The sequence below is a fragment of the Protopterus annectens genome, chromosome 10.part0 (genome assembly GCF_019279795.1).
Source record: "Protopterus annectens isolate FY-2018-M chromosome 10.part0, PAN1.0, whole genome shotgun sequence".
Lineage (NCBI taxonomy): Eukaryota > Metazoa > Chordata > Ceratodontiformes > Protopteridae > Protopterus > Protopterus annectens.
This window is the reverse complement of record NC_056744.1, coordinates 109,126,102-109,153,497: the sequence shown is the minus strand read 5'-3', so window position 1 is coordinate 109,153,497 and position 27,396 is coordinate 109,126,102. Positions and strand designations below refer to the sequence as shown.

The following is a 27,396-nucleotide window of genomic DNA, read 5'->3' as shown; positions in this document are numbered from 1 at the left end:
GTAGGCTACATTCTAGCTACATGAAATCACACATCCTGGTGAAATCATTTAGCCTGGTTCCTGCAATAAGGTTAGTCAGGGTCACGTGGTTCCCCTGATGTAGAAGGAAGTAGAAGTCCACAAAATCTACAAAACTGATAGACCAAAAAAGAGCACTAAAGATGATAGAGTGGACTATCGAGGATAAGGAAGGAATTATGTTTTGCTACTATTATGCAAGAAGACCAGAATTTCTGGATAGAAGATACACAAAATGATTAAAACAGAAATTAAAGGAAAATAAATACTTGTACAAGGAAAAACAGCCAAAACCTTCAAAAGCAAATTTGTGTTTATTAACACAACATATCCATGAGAAACATTAAACAGACAAAGAAACTTTGGACTGCTTGGAAAAAGAAGTGGCAGATGAAGTGTAAAAATATAAAGAACAAAACCTAGAGGTTTTTGAAAGGTATAAAAAAGAAACACGGGCATAGGAAAGAAAAAACAGATCTGATATGGTGCAGTATTTATGCAAAGGAGAAAACCCAAACTAATCAATACAAAAAACAACTCCACAGATATTTGAAGAGAAATATGAGCAAAGGCACCCAGATATGGAACATTTCACAATACAAACAATAAGGTCACAAAGGGGAAATGTAGAGCGATTAGTAAACCAGAAGTTAAACAAATAGAAGCTGAAGTTATGGACTACCTGCAATGTGAAGGATTTAGTGTAGAAAGTCTAACACTGGTTATCTCACAGCAGGATGGAACAATGAGTCCTCAAAATAAGGAGAAACAGGTGGAGCGGGAGACATCTTTAGAAGAAATATGGACATGGGAAAGAAAACGAGATTTAATATTGTGCAAAATTTATGCAAAGCAGAAAGCAAAATTAATCAATACAAAAACAGCAGCACTAAATATATTTTAAGAGAAATACATGAAAAGGCATCCAGATATTGAACATTTCACAAAAAAATAAGAAAACAGGGGGGGGGGGTAGAAAAGATGATTAGTAATAAGAAAGTTAAACAGAAACTGAAGTTATGGATTACGTGCACAGTGAAGGATTTAATGTAGAAAAAACAACTCTGGTAACATCACATGCATGATGGAACAATGAGTCCCCAAATTAAGGAGAAACAGGTAGAACTGGAAGCATCTGATCAGTTGCCACATGAAGATACTCTGGAGCCTACAGTAGGAAACCAGTACAAAAGTTCAGTTGGAGCTGCACAACAAGGGAAGGAGCAGGAAACAGTGGAACCTCTGACTCAGTTAATGTTGTGAAGTGATGGGCCAATGAGTACTCATATTAAAGAGCAATGGACGACACAGTAAGAGAACAAAGAATATGCCCTCATTTCAGAATAAAATGATCTAAGGGAAGAATTACTTGACATAATAGAGATGGGTACAAATAGTAAGACTGATAAAAGAAACAGATTACAGAAAGTAAATAAGACCCAAAATGTTGGAAGTCTGATAAAACAGCTGAACACAGTAATGAAGACTATTAACAGAAACTCATGTGATACAACAGAAGTAAATAGGATATATTAATGTGCAGCTAAATTAACAACAGATAATGTCTTACCCAAAAAACACAGGACAATAAGGGAAAGGAAAGGAGAGAGAGAAAATACCACCATGGAAATATCGAATAGAGAAAACTATAAAGCAAATAAGACAAGAAGTGTCACTGTTAGAAGAGTATTAAAGAGGGAACAGATCAACAAAAATATTTAAAAAGATGGATGTGATAAAAGCAACATGCAGTATCAGAAGAGACCAGGATCTATTGTACACTACTGCAAATAATAAACTAAAGATGTCAGTACAGGCAGTTTTTTCGAGGATTGAGAAACAAAACAAGAGGAATAGAAACACAACCTAAAATGAAGACATTGATACATTCTGGAGAAGTATTTCTGAAGACCCTGTCGGACAAAACGAAGATGCTGAATGGATAGAAGAAGTAAAAGAAACAGTAAGAAATTCAAATGTACATGTTATGAAATGGGTTGAAATAACGGCCAAAGAAATTTAAACAAAATTAAGAAAAGCTCCTAACTGGAAAACCACAGGCCCGGATGCAATATCTAACTTTTGGTTAAAAGTAATAACATCTTTACATGAATATTTAGTTTTGAGTAAGAACTACTTATATGCACATCCCTAACACACACCAACCTGGTTAATAACAGGAAATATGATACTCCTCTTTAAGAGTGAACCTGTAGGCCATCCTAAAAACTATAGGCCAATAACTTGCCTTCCTATGATGTACAAACTATATACTAGAACTGATGCCAACAGAGATTTTAGTAATTTAGAAGAAAAGTCAATCAAGGCAATAAAACAAAAGGGTAACAGAAGAAAGTCATATGGAACAAAACATCATCTATTGTTAAATAAAATCATAATGGAGAATTGTAAAAATCTAAGTATGTCATGGAGAGATTACAAAAAAGCATTTGACTTGGATAAAGGAGTGTTTACAGATGTAACAGGTACATCCTACACTGATCAATTACATTACAATGACCATGAAACAGTGGCAAACCACTTAACAATTAAACCATGGCAAAGAGCAAATTATTTTCCCAGGGGTAAAATTCAAGGGTGGATATTCCAGGGTGATTCTTTGTCACCGCTGTTGTTTTGTATTGCCCTTAATCCAGTTGTTGTTGTGTCTTTCGGCTTTTCCCGGTTAGGGGTCACCACAGCAGAACCCCGGTCCGCTAATGATTGGTAGTAGATTTTTACGTGCCGAGTTGCCAGCCCTGACGCACAACCTTCAACAAAGGTACGCCCATTCACGCATGTCTCCACACAGAAGACGCTCTAGCTGAGAATTGAACAGGACAACGTCTTACTGTGAGGCGACAACGCTACCGCAGCACCACCACCGCAGTTCCAGTAAACTGTTTAATTAACAGATTAGGTGTTGGTTATAATTTGGCTCCCAGAAAACAAACTTGTTTAAAGATTTCTCATCTACGTTTTGTGGATGACTTAAATTATATACTTTATAAGATGAAGAGCTGAAAGCACAACTGCAAGTGGTTAAAGCTTTCTTGATTAATGTGGAAAAGTAACCTTTAAAATATGAAAGTTGCAATACCAAGACAATGTCACATGAAATTTGCAGTACCAAGAAAATGTTAATCTAGGACAGGAATGTGATATAAAGGAACTTAAGCAGGAAGAACTATAAAAATATTTTGGAACTGATGAAGGATCAGCAATAAAACATGAATAAAGGTTAATAAAACTCAGGAATACTTCAGAAGACTAAAACTTATATTGAAAACAGCTCTAACTACTAGGAATAAAGTCCAAGATATAAAACAATTTGCTCTTCCTGTTTTAACTTATAGTTTTAGTGTGATTGACTGGCCACAAAAGTTATTGGATCAGTTGGACAGAAAAACAAGAAAAATGCTTCATGCTTATCAAATGATATATAAAAATCAGTGTGTACCAAGATTATAGGTAGGTCACGGTGGTGCAGCAGTTAGCGTTATCACCTCACAGCAAGAGGTTCTCCCATTCGATTCTCGGCAGGAGCGCCTTCTGTGCGGAGTCCGGATATCCTCCCCGCAGTCGAGTGATGTTAAAGACATGCAGGTAGATGCGTGCGTAAATGGGTGTGCCTTCTTTGAAAGTTGGGCAATGGGCTGGCAACTCGGCACTGTAAAAATCCACTGCCAATCATTAGCAGACCAGAGTTCCGCTGTGGTGACCCTAACTGAGAAAAGCTGAAAGACATTATTTTAAGGAGGTATGGGCCTCCTCAAAACTGATTACATGTATAGATCTGCAGTTGTGGGACTGCATACATATCTGCTGACCTTATCAGATCCAAACATAGTGAAAGTTTTACAAAATGAGGAGAGGAAGTCTAAGATGAGCTCTCTGCTTAGTTTAGCAGAAGCAATCAGCTGGCAAGCAGGAACAGAAGTCAAACCAGAAGTTGAGAAAAGTCAGGCAGCAACTGAATGTGCCAAAAAACAAAACAAAAGTAATATAAGGAGAAGGATTAGATGAGAAGGAAAGAAATGTATAAAAGCCATAAATATAGTGGCAAGTATAGAGATTTCCTGGAACAACCTCATGTTGATCAGGATTTGACAGAGGAATGGTTAAGAAGAGGTGAGTTGAAATCAAAGGATGAAGGGTTAGTAATGGCAGCCCAGGACTGCAGAGTACATACACACTGGTTTACAAATTCCATTGAACATGTGGGACAAGCAGACAAATCTAGGTTCTAGTAAAAAAGGTACTGGAAACAGTTGCACACCTTGTTGCTTGGTGTGATACAGCCATGAGAGAGGGCGTGTACATTGAAAGGCACAATAATGTGGTGGCAAGATTGTTGCTCTGGGAACTGAGCAAACATTACAATACAAAAGTAGCTGAGAAGCAATTTAAACATGAACCACAAAGTATTACAGAGAATGATGAAGTGTACATCACATGGGATCACCCATTACCAACAGTTCAAAAAATAAAGGCAAGAAAACCAGATACAGTAGTCCATGATAAACAGAAAAGTAGCATTGATCATTGAAATAGTCACACCCAGACATTACAGTGTCTCAAGTACAGAGAGACACAAAGTCATAAAATATCAAGACTTACAGGCAGAAATGAGAGCAGTGTGGAAGAAAGATACCCAGACAGTTCCAGTAAGAGTAGGAGCAACGGGTCTCATAACAAAGTAAAAAAGTAATACTTAGATATGCTAGCAATACATGTAACTCCATATGAAATGCAGAAGGAGTCAGTTCTGGACACACTATGGTTGCTGCAAAGAGCACTTTTGGCTACCATCAAAGATGGAAACAACACTAATTTCAAGAACTTTAAACTTACCTTGGCTTAGGAATGGGGTCCATTCCAGTCATGGTATTAGAAATCCAAAATATTTGGCGAAACCAATGGGAAAAGGTAGGCTGCTTTGGCTCCCTGCAATAGCCTCATTAAGAGCTGCACATGTAAAATCATTTTACGTCTGCTCTGTACTACAATGAATGAATGGATGGATGGCTGAATGAATGAAATGTACCAGAAGTAGGAAACTTCCAAAACATATCCAAAGAAATGATGTCTCTAGTATTGTAGTATTGTTCTGATTATCTACAAACAGATATAATATGCTTAAAAAAGGGTTTACTATTGGCATTTTGAATCTGCTTCAGTCAATTGTTTAGAATGTCGACCCAAAATGTGGAATTTGGAATGCCGAAAAGTAAACCAAAGTGAAAATGAATACATCGACAACCATGGTTTGATGTATTCAACACAGCAGGAGCTGACGTCACTCACCTCCTGCTATGCACATTAACATACCGTTAAACTGTACAGTCAACGGTTTGTTAATTCTACTATTTTGCAGGGGGGCTATGCTGCCATGCACCCCCCAAAGCCCCCACACCCCTTGGACATTAAATATACCATCTCTGACATCGTACTACAGTGAGGAAATGGGCTAATTCCCTGTTCCTCACTGAACCACAATCCCCCTACACAATGTCGAACCCAAATGCTCGACTTACACTACCCATTCGCTGTAGTGTAGTCGATACATTTGGGTTCGACATTCTGCCAACTTGGAAACTACAGGTCGACCACATGCCATTCAACCAATTCAGTTTCCAAATTTTGATAGTAAACCTTAAAAAAGTATGGTCTTCACACATTACAGCTGTAGTCCAGAAATCCTTGTGGCCAAAATGACAGTGATCAGAAAAAGAACCTTCTAAGAAGCAATTCTGAAATCTTACAGCACGGGCAAGAATGAAGGTTGGAGGAGAACATATTTCAGATACATAATATGGGTCATGAAGGGGTTAAAAGCATAAAACAGATTCATATAAATGACAGTTCATAATATATCTTCATCTGCCAATATACACCATTCGAAATGTGATGGCTGGCAGCAGATGTGCGGTGCAGTTTGCCAGCATAAACGATGCTAAATCTAGCTATGAGGCATTAAATGGGTCCATTCAGTGACCCTGATGACCATGATAACAGTACATCACCATTATTTCAGCTTGGTTGGAGACTTACCACTGCACTAGATGTGAACTGGGACTCCAATGGTGCAGTGTGGCACCTTGCCACTGTGTTACTATGTCAAAAACCCAAGATGTGTGACAAGAAATAATAACTGATCTAATGATTTATTTAGTTCACCTTAAGGAAAAACAGCTTATTTCCATTTAATTGTAACTATAACTGGGTCATTCAGAGGTCAGTTCTTTGAGATGTATTTCTCAGACATTCTCATTGCGTCTCTTTTCAGCCAGCTCAAAATAAACTAATATAATGTCATACTGGAAAGCAAATCAGAAACTTGGAACTGCAGTGCTTCAAAAAAGGTGAAATATAAGTAAAGAAACATTTTTTTTTAATCAAGCCATACCTAGATATAGATTTACCTGCATTATTTTATTTAGACAATGCTATGAAAACTAAATCAAAACATTTTACTCAGAATTTTACCATTCTTCAATGGTAAATTTCTATGCATCTTCATCCTCAAAATGTAATTCTTGATTTTGCAAGCAAGCTTTAATAACAATGGTTTTCACAAAATTATTTATAAATTATGCTATTTATATGTTATCCTGTGCCTGACCTTGGGAGTCCGGGTGTGTTTGAATTCAGCATTTCCTGTCTGTGTGAAACATTTTTGTCATAACTTTGCAATATAAGATTGCAGCGTAAACATTTGCCACTCTGTTCACTAGTTCTGCATATACAAGATAAGTGGCTGAAATCTGTCTTGCCATACACTAAATACTTCCTTGTCAGTGCCTCATGCTTATGGCTAATGTACACCATAGGATGCTTAAACCCATACCCCCCCCCCCCCCCCCCCACACACACACACACACTGCAGGTTATGCAGTTGTCTCTGTATTTTGTCTTCTATAGAAGATTTCTTTATTTTCATTTTTTTACCTGGGGCAAATAAATACTAACACATTGGGACCACTTTGGGGTTCAGCCTAGTTGACCAAGAGTCAAAGCAACAATAACAGAATTGCAAAGAGAAGTAAATACAAAATGAAACATCAGAATCACAGTGATGAAACAAGAATTACAGAGAATGGTAACGCATGTGGATTACATAATACTAAAAGGATTGCAATGTTCAGCATAGAAACAATACATTTAGTTGAACATTTGCAATATATGATGGAAGGTGAAGTGGGATGGAACACAGAGGCATAAAGGATTAAGGTGGAAGCGTCAACTGGCACATAAAGAATGTACAGGAAGAGCAAACACCGGGTTCAAGTTAACAGGCAATAGGCAGGTTTACCTAAGAATTTCTATTGGGTTCAAGTTAACAGGCAATAGGCGGGTTTACCTAAGAATTTCTATTGGGTTCAAGTTAACAGGCAATAGGCGGGTTTACCTAAGAATTTCTATTGGGTTCAAGTTAACAGGCAATAGGCGGGTTTACCTAAGAATTTCTATTGGGTTCAAGTTAACAGGCAATAGGCGGGTTTACCTAAGAATTTCTATTGGGTTCAAGTTAACAGGCAATAGGCGGGTTTACCTAAGAATTTCTACTGGGTTCAAGTTAACAGGCAATAGGCGGGTTTACCTAAGAATTTCTATTGGGTTCAAGTTAACAGGCAATAGGCGGGTTTACCTAAGAATGTCTACTGGGTTCAAGTTAACAGGCAATAGGCGGGTTTACCTAAGAATTTCTACTGGGTTCAAGTTAACAGGCAATAGGCGGGTTTACCTAAGGATTTCTATAGGAAAGGCTTCGTTAGAAGTAATACTTGATTCTGTCCTTTCTAAACCATTTACTGGTAGCTTCTATGATTAGAAATGAGATTTTGACAAAGGAAGGGTTTGGTTTTGTTTTCCTGGTAGTAAGTCCCACATCCGGGAGGCTGTCACAGAAGAACTGTGGTTACACTACGAAGTTTATTCTGATGGGTAAGGGGGGAATGGACCTTTAATTTGACTGAAATCAGCAAGAAGGACATCAAACTACATCTTTTATAGAAATCAAACCACATCTTTTATAATGCAACAGATCAGGAATTGAAACATTTTGTATGTTACACTATACAAATTAACAAGTGACAGACAGGCTTTCTTTCAAGTGCAGAATGTTATTGAGTAAAGTTAGCTTCTTTATCCGTTATGTGCAAATGATATTAAAAATGAATGTCATGACCTAAGGCCAAAAACTTTAGGTGGTTTACCCTAACCACTACCAAGTTCTGAAACTGCTTCTTCATCCTGTTCTCTTTGTGAATCTATTTCTGGTGCTTCACTCTATTTTCCAAATATTGTAACTCCTTTTGTTAAAGCCTAAAGCTGTCACCCAGCTATTTAAAACCATTCTTAAATTCATCTATATCTGTACCTGAATCTGACATATCACACATTTTCTGAGGCTTCCCTCATATGTGACTCTCATTTGCTGGATTGTATTTGCGTGTATAGATGTGTGTGTGTGTGTGTATAGGTGCATGTGTGTGTGTGTGTGTGTGTGTGTGTGTGTGTGTGTGTGTGTGTGTGTGTGTGTGTGTGTGTGTGTGTGTGTGTGTGTAGGTCTATGTTAGAAAGCTGACAAGCCAGAATATCGATGTCCATAACATCAAGCCCAGGAGACTGAAAGGGCATAATACTGAAGTGCCTTAACACTGAAGTTTAAAACATCATACAGTACAAGTAGGTGATTGTGCAGTATCACAGTACAGCTAGCTTTGGGGTTTTGCTTATTTCTACCTGTAATGTGATCTTGCAGTCAGTATACATAATCAGTAGGGGGTGGGGGCACAGTAGGGCTTGCCCCCTTCAAAAAAAACATGTATGCTTGTATATTCAATTGAATATGATAAATGAATCTCCATTCTGAAGGAGAGTGCCTTACCTGTAATCTGTGAATTCATCACTCTGGCTTTGGATAAATGGTTATGCTACCTTTCACGTGAACTGATCTGCACAGCTTGTCAAAATGCCGCATATCAGCTGATACATTTCTTGTTCTACAGATGTCTGTGCACAGAATCGCTGGACTATTCCTTACTAATAATCTGTACAGTGGACTATCAGTCCACATTTATCATGTTCCACAGGTAACAAACAGATCCACCTTGACCTATTTAAGGGACAGTCTGAGGGTTTAAACTCAACAAATACTGGACTGCAGTTTAGCATTTCAACACTTCAAATTATTACATTGAAGTTTAGGATTCATTATGACGACTTGCTAAGTGTAATTTCAGCAAGGGCCATTTATGTTAAATAAAATCACTGAAAATGACTTCCAGGGAATCTAAATGTAAGTTCTTTTTTTTTGTGGGGAGGGGGAGCAACCTCACTCCTTAAGCCTATATATACCAACTCCATGGTTACACAATGGGGTGGGGGGAGTGCAAAGGCTATTTGCTTTGAAAGTGGTTTCAGTGATTTTACTTTAAACAAACATCATTCTCTGAAATAACCATCACAGTGTCGTCAAACAGATGACATTTAGCATGTTGACAAACAACGTAATGAATCAGAAGATCTACCCTTTGCTTTCTCATTTAGAATTTGGGGTCACCCACTTACAAGATTGGTTTGTCTACAGATGCATTCTGATTGTCGAAGAAGTGTAGATTACATGAAATTAAATGAATTAGGAAATCATGTTTTTTTTCTTTTGTATAGGACCCACAGACATATGAAACTAATCCATGCCTCACAGTTAGCAGACTGTGCCCTCATGTATCATCTCTGGGAAATCTGCATGGCTTTTAGTTTGTTATCATTTGTTTGGTATGAGTTTCTGCAGTCTATTAATAATGAGGAAGTGTTTATCACAGATGGAAAGAAGCATGTTGCTAAGAGTACTTGCCTCATAGCTGAGGCCTTATTGGAGGAGGACAAGTAACCAATCAGAAGATGGTAAATGGACCTTTAAGGCATATATTTGTTCATGAGTTGGGTCTAAAGGAAATTCTCTGCAGTTTTACTTTTGTTAATGTTGGTTACATAAAATGTAAATACGGAGTGGCCACTTGGGATAGGTAGATACATATATAAATAGACAAGTTGTTGCATATGTTTCTTATTTATTTATTAATTTATTTTTATTTTCAGACAAGGATAAAACATTCATCTCCATGGACCTTTTACAGGTTCGACTTTCAGTGACAGAGAGTAGCCACACATAATTTAACACTTAGATCATAACACATTAACAATAAGCAAGTTGTAGCAATACATTTTATTTAATACTAGTCCAAGAAGTGAGTGGATCACTGGTTCAAGCCTGGTCTGGCATGGTCTTCTCTAATTGTCACTTTAACAAGGCCTTGGTCTGCAAGGAATTGAGTAGCATTATTTTTGCTTGGTCTCATGAGGTTTATGTTAATGTTCTATAGCACTGTGAGATTTTTGTATGGAGACGTGGCACACAGAAGTTTATAAAGTTTTGATTGTTTTCTTGAGAGGAGGAGAGCATGGGTGGTAGGCTAGTGTTTGGTGCAGAAAGAGTGATTTGCATGTAGGCATACTAATAATTAGCCTCTCAGGATAAAAAGGTACCAGTGGACTTTTCTTGTGTTCAGACATTTAATTGTAGATTCGATTTTTAAAGGCTCACAGGACCTCTACCCATCCTTTTTCTTGACTACCTATTAAAAATGTGTGTGCATCCTTGGAATAAATGCTGAAGATCTGGGGTGTAGTCCTTGGCCAGCAAATCTGTGATGGCTGCTACATCAGGGGAATATATGTGAAGAAAGATATCTATTTGTTCTAGTTTGTTTGACCTGTTCCCTACATTTATTATGCAGCATGTTTTAATAATGAAGTTCATTGTGACATGAGAACTTAAGTGACAGGTGTGTCCAAGATAAGCTTCTACATTTCCTCACAGTAAAAGTAATAGCAATACAGTGCTAGTCTGAATAAAAATGGGGCATTTGCAATGACTTAATGTGTGTGTTTTTAATTTGTGGGAAGTGGGAAATCTAACTCTCAGAGGAGAACCAATTTTATTTGGAGGTAGAGAAAGGGGGAGGATAGAGTTGGTTGAATCATTCTGGGTGGTACGTTGTGGGGTGATTTATGCTCTTGTTGGACAGATGGAGGACTTGCAATAAACAGTGTTAGAAAACAGGTTTCTGACTATGGTGCTACTGGGCAGGGAAGGACGATGACAGTGAAAGATATTACAAATTACGTTTTTGGGAGAAAAATCAGACATTTAATTAGGCTGGATATAGTTAAAATTTCTGGGTATTGTACTGAAGAAAATAAAAGGAAATTCATCAGAAAATTGGGGGGGGGGGGGCATGGGAATGCTGTAGAGACTCTGCACCTGTGGAGTCCATTTCCAGTAATTTCTATGAATTGTCAAAACTAGTCAATATGAGGACAAAGTTGGAACAGAGAAATAGTGTCCCATACAACTTTCAGTAAGACCTATAAAGTAGCTTGAAGTTTTAGTTATTCATCTTAAAAACTGATCTTTTAATGTCTGAACCATGTCACTTTTAAGAAGCTAACTTCTGCTGGTTTCTGCTGATGACAATGGAGGCTGCTAAATGAAGGCTGAGCCATCATATATCTTATCAAACTAGATTTTGTTTTATTTATAATGTGTAATTATGTTGGTCCTAATGATTAAACTCTGTTTTCAGGGAGGATCTAAGGAGAAAAGTCCAACAACAACTGAATGTGTCTGACTTTTCCATGTTCGTACAGTCAATAAAACATATTCCCTTGGATTCAAAGAGATTTTACCCCCAGTGCTAATTTGCTAAGACAGGTTGGTCAATAAGTGAGATGGCAAAAATCTCCTGTTCAGAGACAATATAAAGCAATACAGAGGAACACCTCATTGGTGGTTAATTACTGAGGAACACCTCATTGGTGGTTAATTACTGTGCCTCTGAAATGAACACTGCTCTGTCGGCCCTGTCTGCTCTAGTGCTCTCCCTATCCGCCCATGCATCACACATGCTCAGGCACCTCCTAGCATGCAAAATCACACACTAATACCCATGCTGACACACTCACATTCCCAAGAAGCTGCAAACAAGCCCCTACAGTCATGAAAAGACTCATTCACACACATGTATGCATACTGCAACACACTCACACACACACACACACACACACACACACACACACACACACACACACACACACACACACACACACATTCATGCATGCAGCCATATTCATGCCACTCCAGACATAAACATACACACACACACACACACACACACACACACACACACACACACACATATTCATGCATGCAGCCATATTCATGCCACTCCACACACACACACACACACATATACACATTCATGCATGCAGCCATATTCATGCCACTCCAGACACACACACACACACACACACACACACACACACACACACATTCATGCATGCAGCCATATTCATGCCACTCCAGACACACACACGCACACACACACACACACATATTCATGCATGCAGCCATATTCATGCCACTCCAGACACACACACACACACACACACACATTCATGCATGCAGCCATATTCATGCCACTCCAGACACACACACACGCACACACACACATATTCATGCATGCAGCCATATTCATGCCACTCCAGACACACACATACACACACACACACACACATTCATGCATGCAGCCATATCAGACACACACACACACACACACACACACACACACACACACACACACACACACACACACACACACACACACACACACACATGGTTTCATGATACCTACCTGTAGTCATGGTATGGGTAGTATGGGCCACAAACATCTCTGTAGGGTGAGCAGGTGAACATCATCCAAAGGTGACATTCAAATTATTCCAAACAGCGAACATTTTAACTTAATAGAGCGATTTTCTGAATTATTTTATTGTGTTAATCCACTGCCAGCACCACTTCTGGGCCAATCACATCATTAATGTATACTCACAGCCACCCCACCACCACGTCATCAAGAATGCTGTCCATGCTATGGCCATCACCAGTGAGAAAAAGTAGTGAGAGAGTGGTCTCTTACTACAGTGATGAAACCTAGTGAGTTATGGCTTCCATACTGTAGAAAGCCTTTCTTAATCCCTGAGATTGTTTGTTTTACATGCTAATGCTAGATCATATATCCTCACAATGACATCAAAATGGTTAGAATTCTAAGCAGTTTCATTCTGGGTCCTTCTTAAAGGCAGTTAATGTCTTTACATATCTGATTGCCTGCAGTTTTTTTTTTCCAGAATACAGGAACATACTCTCTATGATTATTTGTCACCTATTATGTACAACTTGTCTGTAGAACTATCTATTTACATTATAATGTGGATCTTAAATTCCTTATTGGTAATAACTAAGCAGTTATGACTGACCTGGTCAGAGCTGTTTATAGATGAGTTTGAGTGAGAACAATACTTAACAGAAAAGGTTGTTATTAATAAAATTCACCCAAATGTCCTTATTGTCTCAGAGTAATGTTTACTGAGAGTGTCACATGATGCAAAATAGAACTCTGCTGGAGTAGATGGAGAGCTGTAATAATACTCCAAAACCAGGAAAAAGGGAGACTTATTAAACACTTTTCAGACATCAGAAATGTGCTTAACAAACTGTTGTTAAGCATCTCTAACTGCTGTTAAGCTCTGCTGTTTTTCTAGAGTTCAAAAGCAATACTATCCAGAGAAGAGAAGCAAAAAGACAGACAAAAAACATGACAGAGTGAAGTGTCTAACAGCTTTTAAAGTTGTTTGTTCCTCAGAGGGCCACTTAACTTCTGCCTGCTGCTTGTGTGGACACTATACTGAATGTTTTTTGTGTAATCCAGGTACATATTTGTGATGCAATGACTCTTAAACATCATATGTAGTCTATAAGCTGAACTGCTTTGTTGCTCATAATGATGCATGGCATATATTCATCTTACTGATGCATACTATATGTTAGATAGGATAGCATTTTAGCTGTTCTACTATACATCACTGTACCAATCATTTTAGCACATTAGTCACTGGAAATGATATGTTCATAGGTCTGTAATTGTTTTATCTTAGAGTGATCAGCTCCAACCAGCACTGGTAGTACTACCACTCCTCAACAGACTGGGTAGTACTTCCTAAGCAAGAATCGGACAAATGAATGCCCTCAGCAGCATCTTGACTTACTAATAATGTCAGCAGACATGTTACTCATGGAGTTATCTGTTTCATGTAGGCTGGGGTAAGGGCTTAATGGATTCAATGATACAGCCTTTGATTCTCTTGGGAATGCATATTACTACCAGAACTGTGGTTGCACTGAAGGCAAGCATTAGAGTATCGGTATGTGATGTTGTAACAGGAGCAAATGGCGATCCTTGTGATGTCAGGTCTGTATGTCCTGGGTAATCCTTCACATGACATCAGAGAAATATGTTCTGAATGTATTAGGTGATTTTGCATGAAATGCCAAACCTAATGGGCTAACAACAATATTTTGTGTCTTTACAAGTCCTCTTGACGTGTGTTGATTTGTTGTGACTTACCTGTTGCTAAGTCTTACCTGCTGCTGCTGGCATTTGCTCCATAATACATAGGAATTGCTTTTAAGAGCTTATATCACCCATCGTTTTGTACGGGGCTCATCCTGTTTGCCTTTCTTATATGAGTTTCTGATAGCTGTAGTTATCCACGATAATATTTAATATTAGTGCCTAATAGTGATTAGAATATTTGTTATGTCACCTAATATTGGAACTGTCTGCTGTCTACCCATCATTATTTAGTTCATTCTCTATATCATTTAGAAATAAGTAGTGTGGTTTCTGTACGGTTTAGCTTGCTCTGGACAGCGGACGTACAGGATGCAAATTCTGACTCTATGTGAGTATTTCAGTGTCTCCAAAACAAAGAAGTGCTTTGGATTTGTGGTTATTAAAGGCCTGAAGTATTAGCTGCTCCTGTTTTTTTATCCACTGTTATGGTTGTTGTTCTATGGTGACACTGTTATGGTTGTTGTTCTATGGTGATACGGGTCTATATTATAACATCGGAATCTACAAAGATCGAATGTTATAATATTGAACCCTAAACACCGAAATCCGCAAACATTGAACAGTCAGAATAGTGATTTTTTTTCCCCAGGGAAAAAAAATCGCTATTCCGAGATACATACACACAACACAAACACACACAAAAAACAGCAATCCACACACATACACTTAAAATCCTACACCTAAACCTAAACTAAACTTTACATACACTACTAGCTATCCACTTACCTTAACCCAACCCTAACCCTAAGGTCCGTCACTATCGCACACTCAACTCACCCGCTCCCTAACCCTAACTCACCTAACCTACACACAACCGCACACTTACCTGACCCGCGCCCTAACCCTAACTCACCTAACCTGCCCCCTAACCCTAATCTACACACAATCGCACACTTACCTGACCCGCGCCCTAACCCTAACATCCACACAACCACACACTTACCTGACCCACACCCTAACCCTAACTCACCTAACCCGGCCCTTAACCCTAACCTACACACAATGACACACTTACCTGAACCTGACCCGTAACATTGCAACATATCGAATGCTGAAAACAGTGAAGCCACAGCAATGGTCCACCGAATTCTTTCCCTGGGAAAGAATTTGGTGTCCTGCACCTTCGTTGTTTCAGCATTCGACAGAACTGGTTCGATATTATAACATTCAAACTTTATAAAATTCGATGTTATAATATAGACCCGGTGACACTGTTATGGTTGTTGTTCTATGGTGACACTGTTATGGTTGTTGTTCTATGGTGACACTGTTATGGTTGCTGTTCTATGGTGACACTGTTATGGTTGTTGTTCTATGGTGACACTGTTATGGTTGTTGTTCTGTGGTGACACTGTTATGGTTGTTGTTCTGTGATGACACTGTTATGGTTGTTCTGTGGTAATGGTACTCCAAGTCTATGCCAGCATTAACACTTTCATTCTGGTCATTCCAGGCTATACTCAAGTGAAAAAGGTGGCAGCAGTCTTTCATCATCATCTGACTTTGGGCAGATACTCTCCATTCTCCTGTGTAAATGGAAACCACAAACGCCTCTGTATAAGACAGTTCCAGAAGATGCTCTTCTAGCCTGAATAATGCACAGTCATACACTGGTATGTACCTTACCTTATCTTTTCATTATACACACTCCTCTGTGTTCTGTTTAACCAGATATGCTTACTCCAGTACTGTGCATACATGGCATTAGCCATGTTTCAGACACTGCCAGCATATTACGGTTTATAATGCAGTAGTCTCTATTTTATTACAAATGCTTCTTACGTTAAGGTGTAGCATTCTCAGGTAATATCTGAATACTATTTTCAGTGCTTTCGTACCCTAGGAGTCTCATAATATCGGACCTGGGTTTATTTCACTGTCCCCTAAACAAATAAGTTGAATGACTATGTCAGATATATGCTTATTTAACAAATGTTCTAGAAAGGGAAAAATATCCGCAAAATGACAGAATCTATATTTTATTTTTGTTTAAAGTAGCTGTATGGGAAATCTCTTGAGTTTTCTGAGCTCTCATCTGAGTGGTAGTAGCAATACTTTTGCTTTCAGCAGTACAGTAAATATGACAACAGCTGTTAAACTGCCTACGACCCACTTCAGAATTCTGTAGCTACATCCGGCAATATGAACACAACTTATTCATGCCTCTAAAACACAAAGCATAATTTTAACACTAAAATGTTAATTTGGCCACGTGATTTGCCCTGCCTCATTTATGGCAAACCTGTACAAAAAAGAACTTATGTACTTATCATAATGTTCCATGTGAGTTGTCATCTCGCCTTTATTCTTACACATGGGTTCGGAGCCGATCCATCGGCTCCGAGTTGGCCGCTTTACAAGCTGAAGATCTCAGAGTAGCTCGAGACCAGGTCCCTATCCCATGATGATCTCTGTCCTACCTGAGATCTAGTTTGTTGAACCCAGCATAAGCAGGTATAACCCAATAAATACTCCAACCAGAGTAAGAAGTCCCAGAACAAGACCACCAGACCCCAAGTTTACTCGTTCTTCAAGATCCTGGTGGGGGAAGGTGGGTGGGAATGTAAGAATAAAGGTGAGATGAACAACTCATATGGAACATTATGGTAAGTACATAACTTCTTTATGTGAAGTTGTTCAATCTCGCCGTTTATTCCTACACATGGGTAGCGTCCCAAGCACCCCAGATCCTGGGTGGCTCAAGGGAGTATATTCCTGAGGACAGTGGAACCAAAGGAAGCCCTGTCCCTGGAGGCCCTGTCCACTTTCTAATGAGTGATAAAGGTATGCGGCTTAAACCAAGTGGCAGCTGCAGATATAGTGTCCAGAGGCAATCGAGCCGCACATGCAGAAGAAGTAGAAACAGTCCTAGTGGAGTGCGCCTTCACACCATGCTCTAATGTTTGGTTTGCTGAAGAGTATATAAATTTAATGCAGTCAGTTAACCATTTGGAAAGGGTAACTTTAGAGACTGATAGTCCTTTCTTAGTGTCATCATGAGATACAAAGAGTTGGTCAGATCATCTGTATTCCTTTGTCCTGTCCAAATAAAATCTCAATTGTCTTTGGACATCAAGTTTATGCAACATGTACTCCAAATTATTAGAATGATTACTGAATGATGTTGGAAGTTCGATAGTTTGATTCAGGTTAGTCTCAGAACACACCTTTGGCAGGAATGAAGGATTAGTCCTCAGTGATACTCTGTCTAGATAGAATACCAAATATGGGGGTTTGATACAAAGGGCTTGAAGCTCCGACACCCTACGTGCTGAGGTAATGGCCACCAAAAGGATAGTTTTCCAAGAAAGAAACTTCAACTGACAGGATGATGCAGGCTCAAAGGGAGGAAGAATAATATGTGACAACCCAAAATTTAAATTCCAGAGAGTAAAGTGTTGTCTAACAGGTGGCCTAAGATGAATGGTACCCTTCAGAAAGGCCCTACATAATCTGTGAGACATCAAATTAGAACCTACAGCAGCAAGATGAAAGTTCGAAATTGCAGCCAATTGAACTCTAATGGTGGCAGCTGCAGCACCTTCATGAAAAAGCTTAGATAGGAATTCCAGAACACTGGCAATCGGAGCAACATAAGGATCAATGTTATTTTGGGAGGCCCAAAAGGCAAATCGTTCCATTTACTAGCATACAACTTTCTGGTGGAAGCCTTATGAGAAGATACAAGAATGTGCTGTACCTCTGAAGAAAAATCATGTGACCTGGCTAGGTTGGGAATCGGAGCAGCCAAGCTGTCAGTTTGAGGGAACGAAGGGAGGGATGGAGCGGCCCTGATGAATGTGTCAGCAAGTCTGGAACTGGGTCCAGAATCCAAGGTTCCTCCAGTTTGTAGAGTCGGAGGAAGTGGAACCGAATCTGTCGAGGCCAAAAGGGGACTATTAAGATTACAGTCCTTCCCAAGATCTTGGCCTTCTGCAAGAATTTTGGAATCAGGGGTGTAGGTGGGAAGGCATACAGGAGTCCCGGGGGCTAATCGTGTACTAGCGAGTCCCTTGGGCTGTCCCCCAGAGGGGGATTCAGGGCAAAGTAGCTTCTGCATTTGGCATTCATGGGGGATGCAAACAGGTTGCAGTAAGGCTGGCCCCATCTGTGGAAAATTATTTCCGCAACTTCGTCTTTGAGAGACCACTTGTGCGGTAACAGAATGGGTCTGCTCAATTTGTCTGCTATCACATTGGATTTCCCTGGGATATGCATTGCTATCAGAAAGTGCCCGGTGGATACTGCCCACTGCCAAATTCTCAAGGCCTCTCGACACAGGGGTAAAACTTGGTTACCCCTTGTTTGCTGATGTACCAGACCACAGACATGTTGTCCATCTGTATTGCAATAGTCCCTAGAGGCAGAGAGTCGTGGAAGTGCTGCGACACCAAAAGCACTGCTCTCAGCTGCACAACACTGATATGCAACTGTGACTCTGTCTCCAATCAGGTGCCTTGGGCTGTTCTTCCTTGAAAAAGCTCCCCCCACCCTATCAGAGAAGCGTCCCTGGTCACCGTGGCTGATGGCGGGGGGAGAAACAAATGGTTGACCCAAAGTAATTTGTTGGTTGGTCAACCACCAGAGAAGATCCTTCTTACAAGAGTCCATAATCATGATTAGGAACAACACTGGAAGTTGTTGGTACGACCACTGGGTGACGAGTAACCACTGAAGAATCCTCGTGTGCATACGACCCAGAGGAACTGCTATGAGCGTAGCTGCCATGGTACCTAGTAGCTTCAATACTTGATGGGCCGGTACTTTTTTTCTCTGCAAAATGTCCGAGACCTGGTTTCGGAGGGTGGTTATTCTACCCAGGGGCAATTTTACTGTGGCAGTGGTGGTGTCTAGTTCTGCTCTGATAAATGATATACGCTGCGATGGCGACAACGCAGACTCTTCAAAATTGATAGTAATGCCAAACTGAGAGCAGAGATTGAGAGTGTGATCCCTGGACAGAATTAGTTGATGCTTAAGAGGCGGTGGTAAGGAGCCAGTCATCCAGATATGGAAACACTCAGAACCCTAGATGCCTCAGGTGAGCCGTAACTACTGCCATGCATTTGGTAAACACTCTGGGGACTGTTGTGAGTCCAGAGGGCAGTGCTTGGAATTGGTAGTGACTGGCTCCCAGCCAGAAACACAGATGATCTTTGGATGGCCTGGCCATTTTGATATGGTAGTATGCATCCTTGAGATCTATAGAGCACATCCAATCGCTCACTCCGTGGAATGGGAGAATAAACTGAAGTGTGACCATACGGAACTTCTCCTTCTTTACAAATGTGTTGAGTCTCCACAGATCCAAAATAGGCCTCCAGTCCCCTGTCTTCTTTGGAACTAAAAAGAATCTGGAGTAAGTTCCAGATCTTATCTGGTCTGCTGGGACTGGCTGGATGACTCTTTTTTCCTGCAGCCTCTGGATTTCTATGACTGCTTGATCCCTGAGACTGGGTGGAATGTCTGGGATTTTTTTCCCAACAGGTGGGTTTTCTAAAAAGGGAATGATGTAACCTCTGGTAACGATGCTTTGTACCCAAGAATCTGTTGTAATTCCCAGCCAGGCATCTGGATACAAAGCCAAGCGACCCCCTGACCGCCTCCAGAGTAGGACAGTTGGGCCTCCTTTCAGGAGCGCTGACAGGGCTTACCAAGGAACTGATCCCTGTCTCCCTGGTTCTGCAGACCCCCTCTGCTGCTGGGATGGTGTCTTCCATTATTACCCTCTCTTCTGCCCCTGGAGGGGGATTCACTACATGTGTTTTGGAAAGCTCCTTGGGATTTTCGGTACCACATTTTTCCACCTTTCTGCCCTTTGGGGTATGGCGTAGTAGGGGTGGTAAAATGGACTCCTATGGCAGATAGAGTCTTTCCCTCCTACTCACACCTAGTGAGAGTCTCCTTGACTTTATGCCCAAAAAGTGAAGAGCCATTGAATGGGGTGTTGACAAAGGAAGACTTGAAGGCTTTCGTAAAGGAGCATAAGCACATCCAGGACTGTCGCCACAGAGCTATCGCTGAACCCGCTGCCCAACTCGAACCATTGGCTGCATAGGAAATGAGCCGCATGGACGAGTTCACTATGGAGTTAAGGGTATTAAGTTGGGTTGTCACCTTCTCAGAGACAGCTCCATCTGTATTACCCTGCAGAGTATCTCCAAGCTCTTTTAGGAGATCCCTTTGAAGATGGGTAAAATGAGTCAAGTAGTTAAGTAATCGCATAGCAAAGGTCACAGAACTAAAGATGTGTTTCCCGTATCTGTCCATCATCCTGGAATCCCTATTAGGAGGATGGACAGTAGAAGAGGTTTCTGACATCTCTTTCTTGGTGGCCGCCGCCACCATCATGGCATCAACCGGGACACCCTTAGTGAGGAACATCTTGTCTTGGGGGGAGGTGATAAACTTGCTGGGCCTCCGAGGGACTAGTTCCATAGAATCAGGCGACTCCCATGCCCCTCGAGCAACCAATTCCATTAGTTCGTCGAAGGGCAGAGTCACCCAGGAAGTGGAAGGTTGAGACCCAAAGGCCTTCAGGAGCACTGACTCATCCTCAGTAGGGCTAACGGACTGCCAGTCACCCCTCTGCTTTAGGACTTCCAGGATATCAGCAAAGGAGATATCCTCCGAGGGGGACCGTGGGGACCCTTCCAATTCCTCTAAGTCAGTGTCTGATGTCAAAGACTCCTGCGGGGAATTTAAATGCCTCCTCTTACAAAGTCTCTTCCTGGAAAGCTCATCAGTGGGGACTTCTGGTGAGGTCTCAGTAGAGCAAGGGTCACCCGATGGGGTTACCTGAGGCTCCGGGTCTCTACGCTTCACAGGCACCTGTGATGTAGAGGCAGAAAGCGGCACTTTAGGGGAGGAAGAGGAGGGACCTGACATGTGTGTCTTGGATGACATAACCCTCCTCATAGCATCGAAGGCACCACTGCTCCAACCCAAGGAAGCTGCCGGTTCCGAAGAAGATGGCAACCTTCCTGGTGCCGAGACAGTGGGCTCTGAACCAGAGGACGGAGCCTAGCTCATCTGAGCCAAAGCCCCGAGAAGAAGGGTCAGAACCAATGCATCGGTTCAACTCTCCCCCCAGAACCGATGAGAGAGTGTCGGCTCCCAGACTCTTCCAATGGAACTGAAGAAGTCAGGGTTGATGGAGCCGAGGGCACTGGAACAGGCCTCAACTCCGAAGGCTCCACAATCATCAGATCCTCCTCCCCTGGCTCTGAAGGCCCTGCTCAGCTCGGAAGAGGAGTAGTCACAGCAGGTGGAATAGTCGTAGGCCCTGTGGCTGTTTGGGTTGAGGCCAATAACAATTTAGCAAGTGCTGGGTTCTTGAGAAGCCTCTGCACCACCCGGTCCACATCCACATCAGAGAGGGTCCTCGAAGAATGTGTCAAAGGAACTGAAGACACCACTGACTGAAGGATAGATGACCTCAAGGTTTCGGAGACTAGCTCCAAGACCAGGCACCGGCTCCGAAACACTTGCTTGGTGCACGGCTCCAAAGACTGCAAAGTCGGTAACCGCACCTTAACAGTAAGGCTTGGTGCTGATGACTTGGGCTCCGAAGATGCCTTAGAAGACTTCGACCCCTTTGATGACTTGGAGGTCTGGTCATCCTTGTCCAAGGACTCCTGAAAGTCTGGCTTCAATAAGCCTCTATCTACCAGCTTCCTTCGTCTCTCCAGTAAAACCCTACTACTGAAGGAATGGCAGATAGAGCAATCCTCCTGGAGGTGAACAGGCCCCAAACAATAAACACAATTCACATGGGTGTCCGTCATGGACATCTTCTGCCTGCATTTTGGACACTTTTTGAAACCAGATTTCTGCTTTTCTTTATGGTCAGACATATCATAAACAACAGTAACACTATGGAAAAAAAGATTACTGGAAGTCTAACTTCCAGAACAGTTCTAAGTTGTCAGATCCCTGAACAACTGACAATCCAATAAGAGTATATATATATATATAATATATCCAAACTAATCATGCCGCCTATCTAATAACACTAAGCACTCTAATAGCACTAAAAACAAACTATTAATATGTATAACACTAAATCACACTATTGAGTAGTATAAGGGGATAGGGATTAACTAAAGAGCGGCCAAAGGTCTCAGAGCAACCGCTATGAAAAGGACGAAACTCGTCAAATGCTAAATAAAGAATTATAAGCAGCCCAAAAGCAGCACAAATATAAAGTTGTTTTATAATATAGTAACTATCAGCAGAATATATGCCAAAAAGAAGATAAATATAAAACAACTGTCCCGAGCTCTCCAGACAACCTCCGATCTGTTGCAGCGGCAAACTAGATCTGGGGTAGGACAGACAGCATCATGGGATAGGGACCTGGTCTTGAGCTACTATGAGATCTTCAGCTTGTAAAGTGGCCGACTCAGAGCCAAACCCATGTGTAAGAATAAACGGCGAGATTGAACAACTTCACATCAACAGGTACTGATGAAATGCACAGAGCTTACTGTATCTTGTATATACAAGGAATGCAAATAATGAAACTTAAAGCTACACAAGGAACATTTTATATTTCTTGTATGCATTACTATAATGCCTCTCTCAGATGAACAGAGTTCACAGGACTTACAGCCTGAATGTGAGAAAGGAAGGTGATGCAGAAATACTGAGCCAGGAACAAAATACTTGTGAAACAAGAACAGGCTATTATAAAACATAATGTGTAGTGTAACATGAATTGCTTAATTGTGTTTATCTGATACTGTCTGCTGTATTATCCACAGATGGCCACATATCTCTTAATGTACAAATGCTGACACAAACCATATGCATTTTTCCAGTGGAATATGATATATATTAGTACTTAAGGAAAGATGTCTTTTATTCTACCTTTGTTGAGTCTTTTCTGTAGCTTTTACTAAATGATTATTACTTTTGTGGCTATTGGCAACTTACCATATCGTTTACAAAGCTGCTTGTTATTATTTCTTTACTTTACTGCTAAAAATAAAGTTTGTTCCCGTATGTAATAACTCCCGTCTGGGGCTCCGCACTCATACACATCAAATAAAACAACTTTCGACATATGTAGACTAAACACCATTAATGATAGGAAGCCAACTTTGGATTTCTGTAAATCTAGACCAAGCTAAATACAAGTATGAAACATGCTTATTTATGTGAAAAAGCTGTTTCCATTTTTTTTCTTGCATGCAGTCACTTAAACCAAGAGCATACTGGAAAAACAGAATCTTAGCTGTGCAGTTATTCAAGTAAACCTCTCTTTATGGCTGTTTTAACTTAAAAACAAAACAAAAATTGTCTATGTGCAGGCACATATTAAAACAATAAAAATAATAGGGACCTTTTGTAATAACTTAATTCTCATGTAATATTTCTTACTTTTAATTCAGGATTAAGGCTGACAACCTCACTTAATCACAGAGAAATAAAAGTTTCCAATCACGGTTTACTATGGCAATGTCGAAGCAGACTTGGTTGAATGATGGCATCATCGACCCACATCCGCGAACGTGACAATATCAAATTCCAACATTGTCAAAATATGTCTTGAATTCAACCTCAGAACAAGCACTAACATGGGTCAAGATAGGGGAGAGATTTGTACTTCGACAATGTCAGGTTCAACATTGTCACCGTTCGTCCTCCAGACTTCGTTGAAGTGGATTCAACCGAATCCATTTCAACATTGTGATTGTAAACCGCCACTCACAGCTGCTACTAGAGTTCCTTCATTTCAAGAAATGAAAATAAAAATCCTACTTCATCACCCAATCTCACTTTTTCTTTAAAAAAAAAAATAAATAAAAAAAAGTAAATATATAAATAAAGCATGATAGCTGTTCGTTCCAGTAGCATATAGGTGATGTGGCCCTGCTCCCAACAATGGCAGCAGTTGGCTACAGGACCAAGAACGGGCTGCACTTGCTTGTTTAATCATTTAATATTCAATATTTACTAGGATTCTTCTTAAGCTGGTTTTATTTGACACCTTTTAGCTCTACCACTTGGCTTGTGAACTCCCTGTTGTGTACATTTTTAAATTCATAAGCTGTCATAAACTGCAAGAAGCAATTTTGTTGGTGTTGGATCTTGTGGATAAAGCACTTGCTCTAACAATTAAGTTTTATATTTGTGTCTAGCATGCCTTTGTTTGTTAATGTACTGTTATTATTATCACTTGAAACATTTGTACACAAACTTCCCCAAGAGGTTTTGTTACTATAAATTAAGATCTGCAGTGAATCATCTGTGTATTAGTCTTACTGGCATTTTGGAGCAGGGTACCTCATGTGTCCCAAAAACATGTACAAATTAAGCTGAGTTAGAATGGGGGGGGGGGTTGTACTAAAAATGTAAACGCTTATAAGCAAGCAGTAATTCTTATTAATATTAACACTGATAATAAAATCCATGCTTTATGTATACACTGCATTACAAATGAACAGCAAAACCCCCTTTGCCTTCCAAAACTGACCAATCACAGTCTGACTTACTGCTAAGTCAGAGCACTGAGATTTTTGTTCAAAATGACAAATTGAGAGAAGCTACCTTCAAGCATTCAGTGGAAGTATCATAAAAGCATAAACAAAGCTTACCTTACTGTAAATCTAGTCCCTCCTATGTGAAAGTTAATATAGTAGTTTATAACCAAATGCATCTGTGTTTTGCAATACAGGTCACATGAGGTTAGTGAAGCAAAAATAAAGCATATTGTTCTGTACATTGTTGTCCTTCTCTCTGCAGATGTGTGGTCAAGGCAAGGGGCAAAAGCACACCATTACCTGTCTAGAACACAAAGGGACACAGTAATAAGGTAATAAGCTAAAATAACCGAGAAGCAGTGATCAGCTGACAGGTGTTCAGTAATGACTCAAGGACAATAGAAGTGACCTGCAGTATGCCCCATCCAAGTCTGTTTACAGTACATTGGATACAAAGTTAGTTTTAGGTATGGAGTTTGGATCAAAGGCTTCATAGTCAGTTGTTATTGCGTTATGGTCATAAGTGAAGCAAATAGTACAAGAAAGTTACAGCTACTGACAGATTAAAATAAAACACACAGCACATGGAGTGAGCAGAGGCCACTTTACAATAAACTTAAACATTGTTACTATAAATACAAATATCTAGTAAGTCAGCTTTACTGTGGAACAACACTGACAAAGCAGACAGGTCGGAGAACTGTGTGACAGTTACTGCACAGCTGTTTAGTTTGAGAAAGTATTTCAAATATCTCACCGCCCGGTCCAACAGGTCATGACTGCAATCTTTATCCTAACATGCTGCTTTAGTCTGTCATGAGCCATATATGCTCTTTCCAAATGGAACTAGATATGATAACTTTAAGCAACCATGACCAAATCATACAGTTAACTGCTGTTTTACACTGACAAGTTAGCAAAGTCAGTGGCATATAAAACTATCGTAGAAGTACACATCATGCCTGTTTCAAAAAAAATTTAAGAGGGATACTTTTTTTTTTTACTTACCGGTTTATTACAAAAAGTTTTACATCAAGTTTCCACTGTGGAAAGTCCAGCATTCTGTTCTCTTTCTGATTCAGTTCCAAATCCTAAACTATCATGCTGACAGAAATCCAGATGAAAACTAATCTGGAAGGGGGTAAAATAATTAAATAATGCGCTCTTGTAAATATAATGTCACTAGGCTCTAATTCTGTTGAGACATCAGTCTGTGACTGTGATAAGTGAAAATCTCAGTCAATTTTATGATTGGAAACAGCTATAGACTGAGGAATGGAAACTCATGCGTTTACATAGACCAGAGGCACAACACACAGAGGGGCACATCATCTGATGGCAGGCAGGAATCACTTGCTACACCATGACTGATCATTTCTCTACCCACTGGCTTATACCTCTATGGTCCCCATGGTGCTCCTTCCCATTAAGAAAACTGCAAACTTGTTTTATAGTCTTCAATTAGCATAAACCAGACATGCAAACTAGTGTGTTTTTCATTACCTGTGGGTTTTCTGGTAAACAATCATAACTAGAACAATACTTATGGAAATAATTAAATTTGAAGATTAGTCAGAAACATTTCTCCTTAGTTATATCAATCTTTCAAATATAATAGATTAAAAATAACTTCATCTGCAGGACTGAGAACACTTTTTCTTTTACCTTGTTATCTTGGGGTTATTATTTTTTTCCAGAAGAACACATATTGAATACAGGCATGTTTACTTGCTGGGAACTTACCAGTGGACAGAACTCCATGATGAGTAGGTGGGGAGTGACTTCTGTACACTGTGCCAGACACTGGAGCAGGTTTGGATGCTGGAGTGTTCTGATGTATTGAGGAAAAGAAAATAGTACAAAAAAGTTATTACAGTTACTCTTTACATTTACATCCATTTGATTTTTTGCCAGAATTACATCATCATCATCAGATATTTTACTGGTGATACTAGGTAAGCTTTTTGGTCAGATGGGATGCACTGCCTCTGTCACATTCAGATACAAATAGTATGCACACACACACACACGCACACGCACACGCACACGCACACACACACACACACACACACACACACACACACACACACACACACTCACATACTCTCAGAGTCAGTGTAAGAAGGACATAACCTATTTTGTCTACTCCAAAAATGCATTTAATTTCTGCAAACCTGCTTCCCTTATATGTATTTTGCCTAGCATATGCTACCGCCTATATCGTCTATTCATAAAAACCCCATAAAAGAAAAAAATACCACCTTTTATGGCAGGGAACTTCATATATTTTTTTACTCACTATGGACATTTTTCCTGACTAAATCAGAAATCTGGGCAGCACAGTGGTA

The 27,396-nt window shown here is 40.1% G+C and overlaps 1 protein-coding gene across 2 annotated transcripts in view; it reads right to left on the bottom strand.

Moving 5' to 3' along the window:
• Window positions 1–27,396, bottom strand: part of AATK (apoptosis associated tyrosine kinase) — a 2,480,061-nt gene that overhangs the window by 747,847 nt on the left and 1,704,818 nt on the right. For both annotated transcript variants that reach the window (XM_044085080.1, XM_044085081.1), the window contains one exon: window positions 26,792–26,879. In XM_044085080.1, coding sequence (XP_043941015.1) covers window positions 26,792–26,879 — 88 coding nt within the window. The remainder of the gene's footprint in view (window positions 1–26,791; window positions 26,880–27,396) is intronic.